This window comes from Talpa occidentalis, unplaced genomic scaffold, assembly GCF_014898055.3.
Source record: "Talpa occidentalis isolate TD23 unplaced genomic scaffold, MPIMG_talOcc4v2.1 talOcc4.14, whole genome shotgun sequence".
NCBI classification, from domain to species: Eukaryota; Metazoa; Chordata; class Mammalia; order Eulipotyphla; family Talpidae; genus Talpa; species Talpa occidentalis.
The window spans coordinates 32,270,052-32,282,138 of record NW_023601433.1 but is presented as its reverse complement, the minus strand read 5'-3'; the positions used below and the strand labels follow the sequence as shown (position 1 = coordinate 32,282,138).

Sequence of the window (12,087 nt, the reverse complement as noted above, 5' to 3'; positions counted from 1 at the left end):
AGGAGCTAAGACTATTCAATGGAGAATGGAAAATCTCTTCAACAAATGTGCTGGGAAAACTGGACAGCCACAGTTTTTAACATCAGAAAATGAAACTAGAGTGCTCTCTTAAACCATACACAAAAATCAACTCAAAATTGACTAAAGACATGCATGTAAGATGGGAAACCACAAAATACATAGAAGAAAATATAAGTAAAACCACTCTGGGCATTGGCTTCAGTTGTATTTGAGCACTTGATTCCAACAACAAAAACAAAAGCAAAAATAAACAAATGGAACTATATCAAACTGAAAAAGATTCTGTACAGTGAAAGAAATGTCATTAAAACAAAAAGACACCTCACTGAATGGAAGAAAATATTTGCAAATGTACATCCAACAAGAGGCTGATATCCATGATCTAAAAAGAACTCATGCAACTCAATTAAAAGAAAACAACTCAATTTAAAAGTGGGCAGAAGAGCCAAATACATATTTCTCCAAAAGAAGACATACGGGTGACCAATAGGAACATGGAAAAATGTTCAACCTCACTTATCATCAAGGAAATGCAAACCAAAACCACAATGAGATACCGCCACACTCCTGTAAGAATGACACATATAAAAAACCCCAGAAATAACAAATGCTGACAAGGCTGTGGAGAAAAGAAATCCTCACACACTCTTGGTGGAAATGGAAAAAGGTATAGCAGTTCCTCAAAAGAGTAAAAATAGATCAACCACATGACACAGTAGAATGCAAAAAAAACTAATTCAAAGTGATACATGTACTCCTATGTTCACTGCAGTCCTGTTTACAATAGCCAAGTTATGGAAATGACCTATGTGCCCAGTGACAGAAGATGTGGTTTATATACCCAGTGGAATACTACTCAAATATAAAAAAGATGAATGCTTGCAGTTTGTGATGACATAGATGGAATTGGAGGGGATTATGCTAGTGAAATAAGTCAGATGATTTCATTCCTATCTGGAATACAGAGAAACAAAACAAGGGAACTGACAAAACTAGACCAAAACAAAGTCTAGAAATATGCCTGTAGAATTGAGGCTAGTAGAGGGAGAGGGAGAGTGGAAGTTGGAACAAAGTAGAGAGCCAAAGTGGAGCCCAGTGTTCTGTTGTGCGGGACTGTGGATGCTTTGGTCAGGTGTGGCATGGTGACATGCATCTGGGGAGGTGTCAGCTTATTCCCCTGAATCATACACAGTGCTGTAACCCAATTTTACCTCAATTAAAAAGAAAAAAAAAGAGTGTGAGCTGTGCATCAGAATGGTTGTAGTCTTGGCTTTCTTATTGGTGTAGTTAGGTCTGCTGTGTATGAAATAATGCAGTATCAGCTATTTAGGAAGATCCTTGGCATTGGAAGAATATATTCAGAAGCACCTTTTCTTCTCTCTGTCATCTTAGGGTTTGATGACCTTCAGGTGTGTGCTGACCCAGGCGTGCCCGAGAATGGCTTCAGGACACCCAGCGGAGGGGTTTTCTTTGAAAGCTCTATTACCCGATTTCACTGCCAAGACGGATTCAGGCTGAAGGGCTCTACAAAGAGACTGTGTATGAAACATCTTAATGGAACCCTAGGTTGGATCCCAAGTGATAAACCTGTCTGTGTGCAAGAAGGTAACATGCTTATACCCACTACACTTCCTCCCACCCCACTGGCAGCTGCTCACATGGTCAGCTTGCTCTGCCACAACTGCAGGGCCAGGAGGTTACTGTGTTAGAGGGCTCTGTGCTCTGGGCCACTCTGATTCAAGGCCAACCCTGCGTGCTGCCAGAAAAGCATGAGCATGTGATGCAGACTCCAGTTGGGGCTAAATTCATCTCAACATTAGAAGTGGTCCTTTTACTTCTCTGTCTCAATTAGGATCCACTTTATCACCATTTTTGTCAATGTGAGAGAGCAACTCAGAACATTAGGCCTATTTATTTAGGCCTGCCAACTCAGCACTCATTTCCATGTTACTCGATAAAAAGTGCAGTAAATATATTGGGCAAGAACTGTATATAATGGTACAGAAGATGCATGTTACTCAGAGGATTAAATCAATTACTATTTATCAGAACTGTGGTAGATGTGCTTCATTTAAGAAGAGAAAAAAACCCTGGTAGGCAATGACAGATTGACAAGGCAGACATTTATTTCTAGCAATTTATGGGTCGTGACAAGATACTCATTTACTTCTAGCAATTATCCCTAAATCTGTTGGTTGAAACAGTTGTGTGTATGTTTGTGTGTATTTGTGCACTCACATATATATGTTGTTTGTTTTTACTCTGTGTATCTACATTTAGAGTTTGAAAGAATGTATTGAGGTTAACTAATTAGAACTCCAGGTTGTTGATTATAATTCTCTGAGGGTCAGCAAGGCTGATAGAAGAAGCAGCATGAATCAAGAATTAAGTTTCGTCCCAAATTTCTGTGAGGCATAGACTTTATAGTTTGTTCAGTTCATTAGAAATGAACTTCATTTTCTCTTAACACCATTATTAATTTTGTTTGGGGGGCCTCCCCGGTGGCGCAGCGGTTGAGCGCTGGGTTGCGAAGCCGCCCGCAGCCTCTGCAGCGCCGGTTCGATCCCCGGCTGCTCCCGGGCCTCCGGAGGAGGGTCCCACATGGTGCGCAGACCTCTCCTGCCGCCCGCTGCTCCCCTCAGCAGTGTACTTCGGTCCTTCTGCCTGCTCTGCCCCCTGCTCTGGCTCTGGTGAATTCTCTCACCCTCCCGCGCTTCTGACTGTACCCAGTGCTTGTATAAATGAATGAATAAATAAATAAATAAAATACAAAAAAAAAAATAAAAAGATAGCTTCCCTTTTTAAAAAAAAAAAAAAATTTTGTTTGGGGAAGGAACTTTTATAATAATGATATGTAAACATATTCTGATTTAATGAATATCTTCTTTCTGAAACTTTTGACATAATTTAACTTGACAAGTATTTATCAAATACTTATTCTGCTCCTCCTTATGGGAAATTACAAGAGATGAATAAATGGTATCTTATCCTTCAACTATTTGCCATCTTTGACTTTGGTTTCAAGGGTTTGTTTTTAAGCCAAAATTATTATACAAAATTAAGGTTTTAAAAAAGAAATTTATTTTTCCCTTTTACTTGCAGCCCATGAAAACTGGTTTCCATAACATTCTATTAATTAAAAGTTTGTTTGGTTTAAAATATAGACTTCCCTGCTAAAATTTATGGCCTGTGATTCCTAGTGCTTTTAAAACTCAGCAAACTCAAGAACCTCAGAGAGCAAGGGAAAAAAAAAAAAAGACTTTCTGAATATTGTCCAGAGATGAAGACCTGCTGTGATTTTACCATCCTGGGGGAGGAAATAGAGGTGGAGTAGGGTAGAAGATTTATTCCTCTTTAGATGAGGTTCCTTCTAAGCCTGTACCAAATAATATATAGTAATTCCAAGAAAGGGAATGAAAGCTCATCTTGGAATGCAAGACTTCTACTGTACAGGTTCAAGTACATTACTCTCAACTCAGCCCTGAGTGTGCAGGGAAGGGCTGTGTGTATGGGGGTGGTGGTGGTGAGTCGACAATTTCATGAGTATAATGTGAATCATATAAAACAAGACCCTGTGTTTGCAAAGGAGGGTCCAGGACTTCACAGCCCAGTCTTGATGGTGTGCTCCAGTGATCATTTTGGAAAATCTGAAAGAACAGGTACCGCCTTCCTAAGTATGATGGTGTATTTATTTTTGGGACTATTGGTTATTTTGTTGGTCTTTGCAAGGTGTGTATAAAAGAGGTTGTTTTGGTTGCCATGACAGTAGAAAAGCCATTTCTGTCCATGTCCTGAACCTTTTGTCTATGTGGTTTGCAGGGGGCCCCTACCAATCTATGTTGTGGATGTCAGGCTGTGAAAAAGTTAAACTTTCCCCTGATTTGTAAATGGCCTTTTCTTCAGATCAGGATTTATGCTGAGCAAATATTGATAGTAAGGGCTGAGGAATTCATTTGTTTCCCGTGTCAGGTAAGTCTCAGAAGGCTAATGAAATTTTGTGTGGTGGTAATAGTAGGACATGGTGTGTTACCACGTTTTAACAGATCATTGAAGTTTAAAAATGCTTTCAGATCTACTGATTCATTGTCTCCTCAAACACGCACAGCTGTCCTCCAAGATGAGTTTTACTGTCCTCACGTCCTGATTAGGAAGCAGAGGCTCAGAGAAGCTCACCCTCTTTGTCAAGGTGAACAGCTGATGAGCAAGCAGATCCATAACTAGTCCCACATCAGCGTTTTCCTCCACGAGGTTGGGTCTAACTTTCCTTATGTCACAGAAGCCCCACTGTCAATTATGCAGCCGCATGCTGGTAAAGCAATTTCAGCATCGACAATGATTTAGTTTCTGTTTAACCAACAGAGAAACTGAGTCTCAGAGAAGCTCAGAGTCATCTCAGAGTTAACTGATGACTTCGGAATAGGCTAGCTAGTTCCAGCCCAGGTCTTGTCACTGTCGCCTGGACCCCCTCCAGTCTGCCATGCTGTCAGGCAGATTTCTAAAATAAGCTCATATGCTTATTTTTTAATAAGCTTGTATGCTGTAAAATGCTTTATAGCACTAACATGCTCTACAGAAACAAGGTGGTACTAGGCGAATGTTTTCCTATGTATTCACACAGATTTCCTCTCTCTCCCTTTTTGTTTGTGCAGTGTGTTTAATTTTTTTTATTTTTCTATCAATATTTATTGAGATTACTTTAGTTTCCAACACTGTTTGGGTTCCCACTGTACTCCTCACCTCAGCAACTGCGTACCTCTCACCCACCCACCAGCAAAGTCACCATCTGTCACCCACCGGTCCTGCCCCATCTATTCACTCTCCTTCCTGCTTCCCTTCTGGTAGCCACCATTCTGTTGTCAAAGTCGAAGGTTTTTTATTTTATTTGTTTGATTCCTTTTTCTATTTCTTTATAGTTCATAAATGAGTGAAATCATACTGTGGCAAGATTCCGTCTTTTTCATGGCCGAGTAGTATGTCCCTCTTTTATTCTCCACTTCACTCTGCCACATGTGCTAGCCATCTCCCCTTTCCCATGGTCTTTTATCCCTGCCTAAATTGTTGAGTCCAAGCTAACTGAATCTAAGACATTTGGATTTGTAGAACTGATGACACATGCAATGAATTAATTTCATGGCACAAAAGTCTCTAACATAGAGATACTTCTTCACTCTTTTTCTGCAAGATGGCAGCCTGAATTTGTGCAAGCAGAGGTGAGAATGTCCAAGGAGAGGTGACTGGTGTGGTGGAGAGGAGACCCTGGAATTGGCAACAAACTTAAAATATATCCTGTGGGCACAGTGCACCTGACAATAAATGCAATGACTCAAGGTCAGGCTGACAGCCCCCACCTAGGCCTTTTCCTTTCTAGAACCACTCAACTAGGTATGCTGGGACACACTTTCCTTGGGAAATACATTTCTTTCCACACATCATCAGAAAAGGTAGAGGTAAAGTGAGTTTGACTTTATATAAATATCAGTCACATTATAAACACTTACTCAGTGAATGTCAAATCAGGCCATGGAATGATGCTCTTCCTGCCTGAAAGTCTTACAAGGGGCAGGGGCAATGCTGTGGTGATGGAGGCTCTGGTTTGCATGCCATAAAGTAGAATATTTAAAACTTAAATAGAGGTGGTCCCTGACTTATGATGGTTTGACTCACTTTTTATTCCTACTTTAAGATGGTGCAAAAGTGATATCATGCAATAGAAACTATACTATGAATTTTGATTTTTACCCCCAGCTAGCATCAGACCCTGTGGAACTGGTAGTGCTGGGCTGCTCCCAGTCAGCCACAGGATCCCCAGGTAAACCACCCATGCTCTCCAGGGTCCTGTGTTGCCAATGTTTACAATATTTATCTTAAAATTAGGATGGTCCTTCAGGCGTGTAATACCATCGTAAGTCAAGGAAGATCTGTATCCCAAAAAGACTAAAATAAAATTAATTCACATCCACTTATTTTATGAACCAGTATTATTTGGGAGGAGGGGAGAAGATTTAGCCCGCATCTTGCCAAAAGCTACTTAATATCAATATTAATAGAAACATTTTATTACTGAACCATCTGTTGGCATGGCTGGGATAGAATGCATCTTAGCTCTTCAGGCTTGGGCTATACTAGCTATGGAAGTTTTGTTTTTTAAATACAGAACTAAATAAATTATTGTCCACAGTTCCTGGGCGGGACCAGAGCCTTAGGTGGTATGACCATGTTCCACACACCTAACCCCTCTGCTCTTAGGAGCTCCTTGCTAGGGAGGGTGCGTGGGTGCTAAAGTCAGATCCTTAGCAGGAATGTCAGCTTCTGGTGTATTCGGGGTATCCCAGGAGCACCTTTGGGTATAGACGACCTGCTTCATGGGCAGAAACACCTTTTCTTCTCGGTGTTCCCTCTCCTGGAGTGCACACATATGGATGTGGAGGAGGCACAACTAGAGCTGTGGCCGATCTAAATTCTGATGAAATGGGCTTTTAATGTTTGCGGACTAATGCACGCAGCTCCTCAGAGGTGGAGGGAACCTTTCTCTTTTCTCCTCATCTCTTTTGAGCAGCTCTGCAAATAGTCCATGGCTGCATAGGTCACTCCGGCTCAAGTCAATTTCAGGTAATAAATATTAAGCAAATAGGAGAGGATTTGGTGAAACCAGAGCCCCACCGCTGACTTAGGTGTGCGGATTCCAGAGCAGGTTCCAGGCCAGCTTAACATGGCGGGTCCTGTGTGAGAGCTTGTGGCCCCGCGGCAAAGCTTGGCCAGTTTGAGAATAAACTCACTGAACAGACAGACAGCTTCTTCGGGGAGTCCTTCCGCTAATTGCCCAGTCAATTCTGGTTGAGCTGGAGAGGAGCAGAAGGACCAAGAAAGAGGTAAAAAGAATTGTTTAAATGCCGCATTTAATGAACTCCCAAAAGACCACCCCCATAAGGAGAGCCCCCCCCCACTCCTGCAGCCTGTGGCATAGCCCCTTGTGACACCCTGATGCAACATACAGGGCTACCTTAATTGGGGGGCAGTGGAGATTGTGACCATGGGCCATGATGACAGGCTTGGGACTTGTGAACTGTTTCCTGACACCCAAAGAACAACTTTGTCGGCTTTTCCATGCTTCGGCGGGGAAGATCCAGCTCTCCAGGAGTGATAGCCACCATGTACACGGTGATCAGGTCCACAGACAGATGTCACCTGCAGGTAGTTCTTAAGCAGGAGGGGAGTCCTCTCCTGGTCTCTGTGTCCTATGGCTGCTTCTGGGCTTGTCTTCTTTCATCACTTGGCCATTGGTGTGGGGGAGTCCATTTGCTTCTCTCTTTACCCCATACCCCCTTTAGACAGGTTATCAGGTAAGATTTGTATCCCTCAGGTGGGCTTTTGTCCATGGCCATGACACTGAGCACTTCTTCAGGAGTTGCTGATCTTTTTCCTCTGACCTTTTCTTGCCTTTTGGGCTCCTGTGGACTTTGGATCCCAAATCCTGACATCTGGGCTCCGAGTGCGGTTGGCTTCAGCCATTTTTAGTCATTCCCACAAAAAGAAGCACATGCACACTTGTTCCTTCCACCTTGGCCTTGGCCCACTGCATATTTTATCCTTGTTTTGCTTGCAATTAACAGTGATGTCTGCAGTCAAGAATGAGTTTTCTACCAAGCGGTGTGAATTGGGTTGGCTGTCTGGGGTTCTGCACTTTGGGGACACTGATATAGATTGGGGTTCAGACAGGGCTGCATCTGAAAGAGAACATCCCAGACACCAGTGCAGAGCCTGCCCCTATCCCATCAGGAAAGGCGAGTCTCTATGTTTGGCACGTGGCCCACCCCCTACACACACACCTGTTTCCAGTCAGCACATCCGTCGCTTCTCTTTTCCCGTCCTCAACAAGACTGCAATGTTTAAAAGAAGCATCTGCCATCTGTGTTGGATACCTGTGCTTTACATTCATTATCCTCTTTATTTACTACAACAACCCAACAAAGTAGGTTCTATACCTTGTTTTACAGATGAGAAAGTGGAGGCTCCCAGGCTAAATTTCTCACAGTCTCAGGTAATGAGTGGCAGGGTTGGAATTCAGATCCATCCAGTTCTGTGCTCTCCAGTATGCTCATCTCACTTGCCAAAAGAGAATTTTCCCCGGGGCCTGGGGGGAGGTGACATATCATAATGGCCCCATACCCCATGGAAGTCACCTTGTTTAAACAGGCAAGAATGACCTTATCGGCCTGCTCATGCAGGGTGCTGGTTCCCAAACTATGTGCTAAAGACTTCCAGAACAAGGCAGCAAGAACTTGTTCAAAGTACATAGGCAGACCTGTGTGAGAAGGTGAGGCGTGAAGCCAAGGACTCTGAGTGTTTCCTCTAAAACTCCCAACTGATTCTTATACAAAATAAGAGTTTGAGACCCGTGTATGCAGGGATATGGTCTGATATTGCTTTAATTGCTTTGCAAGGGAGAAGAGAACATGATTTTCTCTGGTGTGTAATAGAGATCGTGGGAGAGCATTAATTCTTAGAATTCCAGAGAATGTCAGTGTTGTCATTTTACAAACAAAGAAACAAAAGCCTGTAGAATTTAAATGACTTCCACAAGTCACATGGCAAATAAATGGGATTAAAACCAGTTCAGCACTCTTTCCGTGGTGGTGGTATGCTACTCTGGCTGCATGTCAGCCTCTCCTGGGGGAACTTTTAGAAATAAAAGTACCTGGAACTTTTTCTAAGAGATTTCATTTTAGTTGTTGCTGGCAGCGAAGCTCAAGCATACACATTTCTTAAAGCTCCCAAGGTAATTTCAATGTGCAGTCAGGGAACCTTGCCTCCTGCACTTCTTGTCTCTGTCTCCCTCATTATCTGGCTGTGGCTGAAGGTCATAAGAGTGCACAGGGGAGTTGTTCTTACCACAGCCCTAACTTGCTGTGTTTCTATGCTTTACCCCCCCCCCGACCCCCGGTGTCTTGCTGAGTGCAGCAGGGAAAAAATGAATTCATCCAGCAAACATTATTTTTAGGTACTTAATAAAATATATTTTTTAAAGATTTATTTATTTATAAAAGCACTGGGATGCGCGGGAGGGTGAGAGAATTCACCAGAGCCAGAGCGGGGAGCAGAATAGGCAGACTGACAAGGTTCACTGCTGAAGGGAGCAGCAGGTGCGGCAGGAGAGATCTGCCGGCCATGTGGGACCCTCACCGGCAGCCGGGGATTGAACCGGTGCTGCAGAGGCTATGGGCAGCTTCGCAGCCCAGTGCTCAGCTCAACTGCTGCGCCACCGGGGAGGCCCACTACTAAAATATTTTGACTCCCGTAGACCTGACCAGGATTGCTATAAAACGTGAATAATTTGCTTTTAGAAAGGTTTTTGAGCTTCCTAGCGGACAAGTACAATGTAAGTTTATCACATTTAAATTTTTTTTTAAAGATTTATTTATTTATTTATACAAGCACTGGGTACAGTCAGAAGGGCAGGAGGGTGAGAGAATTCACCAGAGCCAGAGCAGGGAGCAGAGCAGGCAGAAGGACCGAAGTACACTGCTGAGGGGAGCAGCGGGTGGCAGGAGAGGTCTGCGCGCCATATAGGACCCTCCTCTGGTGGTCGGGGAGCAGCCGGGTATAGAAACGGTGCTGCAGAGGCTGCGGGTAGCCTTGCAACCCAATGCTCAGCCCCTGCGCCACCGCCACCGGGAGGCCCACATTTAAATTTTTAATTAAAAGACCCAAGTTGACTCATGATCTGAAGCTGGTGGTAAAGATGGCAGGAAAAGACAATCCTTTATTCATTGAAACTGTGGGTTGCAGGCATTTTTTCAAAAGCAGGGTGGTCATCCCCCTTTTTCATAGTTTTTCCTCTTTAGGTGAGTTTTCTCCCAGCCCTAGAAGCTCCCCCAAAACAGAGGGATGCTATAAAAATGTTTTGTTTAGAATCTTTTTCCTTCTTTTATTTTGTATCATCAAAAATGTCTTCCTTGTCACCTTAGACATGGATTATCAGAAACAGAGGCCTGTACTGTTTTTGGCAAGGGCAAGGTTTTGCATGTGGGATTTAGTTCCCCTAAGATATACTCTTCTCATTTTCCATCTTTGAAGATGGGAAGGAGCAGACGGGGATCTCTCTCTGGTTCCAGGACCACTAGCATGTCTTAGTTATGCTTCATTTTGCAGGAGTCCCTGCTTCTCACAGTCCCCTCCCTTGTGGCTTCAGTATGAGTTTGGGTTTTGTTCTTATAAAAATATTTCTTTTTTTTTTTTAAAGATTTATTTATTTATGCATACAAGCCAGAGATGCTGGGCGGGGGGCGGGGGCGCGGTGAGAGGACTCACCAGACACAGAGCAGGGAAGAGAACAGGCAGATTGACTGAAATACACTGCTGAGGGGAGCAGCAGGCGAGACAGGAGAGGTCTGCTGTGCCATGTGAGTTCCCTGGCTGGCTGGGGATCAAACTTATGCTGCTGAGGCTGCAGATTGCTTCACAGTGTGGTGCTTAACCCCTTACGCCACCAGGAAGGCCCTAAAAATATTTCTTTAACTTAAATGTGGTCATAGCTTGATAGGGGGGGAAAAAATCCAGAGGAAATAAGGTCAGGTCAGATGCAGCAAAGATAAATGACAGAAAGATAAATGAGTCAGTTACCATTGTAAGATGACAGCTGGGCAGCTGCAGTCGTGGGCCCCTTTAAGTGCTGAGGGGAACAGACCCCAACAGCTTCTTTACCAGTCACCTGACATCACTTCCTGGGTTCCGGGAGCCCAGAGATGGTGCCCTCTGAACAGGGGCCATGGAGGTAACAGCTGCTTTAGGTCACAGAATTGACAGGCAAATGCAAAACAGCAGCTTCAGCACATGCACCGATCTTTGCCAGACCACATGGAAAGGTCGCAAAATCATTGCTAGCAACTTCCAGTGCCAGACTGATCATGGCGATTCCCCAGAAAGCAGTTTTTTACATGCTCAAAACAAACACTACCCTGAATTCAGCTGACTACTCATGAAAAATGTAGGGCTACCCCTGCATCAAATTTGCGTGGCAGATGAAATTTATTTCCCCACCTACCAGCCTTGAGCAGTTTCTGACCCTGGCTCCCCAGTAAGCATCTTGAGAGAACTAGAAGTAACGCACAGCTCCCTGGAGCCGACTCAAGGCCTACAGGAAGAGAGGCCTTGGTGCACAGCACCTCCCCCCACCTCCTACCCCACCCCAACTTACAAATGTAAGACCCTTCCTTACATATGTCTGACACTGCTGCTAAGGGATGGGCTGGGAGCTGTTAAGTCTGAGCCAGCCTGTGTGTGGACTGCTGTCTTCACTCCGGGTAGTCACCCAGACACCTTGCCTGGCCATCAAGCAGTGGCTCTCAACTGGTGCCTTTGTGGGAATGGCCTGAGTGACACATTTCCAAGTTAGAGGTTTCTGTGCACCTGGCGATTCACTTGTTGGTGGGGCTCAGCACTCTGCCATACCTGCCACAGAAGCTTCCCCAATAGACTCTTGAGATGTGGGATAGAACCTCTGGTGCCCTCTGTTCCAGGGATGGCATTTGAACCTTTGTCTTCTCACTTTTCTTTTCTTTTTTTTAAGATTTATTTATACAAGCACTGGGTACAGTCAGAAGCGCGGGAGGGTGAGAGAATTCACCAGAGCCAGAGCGGGGAACAGAGCAGGCAGAAGGACCGAAGTACACTGCTGAGGGGAGCAGCGGGCATGGCAGGAGAGGTCTGTCGCGCCATGTGGGACACTTGCCGGCGGCAGGGGATTGAACCGATGCTGCAGAGGCTGCGGGCAGCTTCTCAGACCAGTGCTCAGCCACAGCACCACCAGGGGAGGCCCTGTCTTCTTACTTTTCTTGTGAACTTTTTTTTTCACTTTTTCTTTTATATTTATATTCCCCATACAATTGCAACCCTGATTTTGACCCCAGTCCCTCCATTCCCCCCACCAAAGAGTGTCTCTGGTTCATAGTTGTTTGTTGATTTTGATTTTTTTCTTTTTATAGTTATTCTTTTTCCTGGTCCATATTTAGGTTTTCTAGATTCCTGCTATGAGTGAGACCATCCGGTATTTTTCTTTTTCTTTCTGGC

At 44.2% G+C, this 12,087-nt stretch overlaps 1 protein-coding gene across 6 annotated transcripts in view; it reads left to right on the top strand.

Moving 5' to 3' along the window:
* Positions 1 to 12,087, top strand: part of SUSD4 (sushi domain containing 4) — a 147,031-nt gene that overhangs the window by 82,470 nt on the left and 52,474 nt on the right. For 5 of the 6 annotated variants that reach the window (XM_054694905.1, XM_054694906.1, XM_054694904.1 and 2 more), the window contains one exon: positions 1,414 to 1,626. The exons of the other annotated variant lie outside the window; for it this stretch is intronic. In XM_054694905.1, the coding sequence (XP_054550880.1) occupies positions 1,414 to 1,626 (213 nt within the window). The remainder of the gene's footprint in view (positions 1 to 1,413; positions 1,627 to 12,087) is intronic. 6 annotated transcript variants of the gene reach the window in all.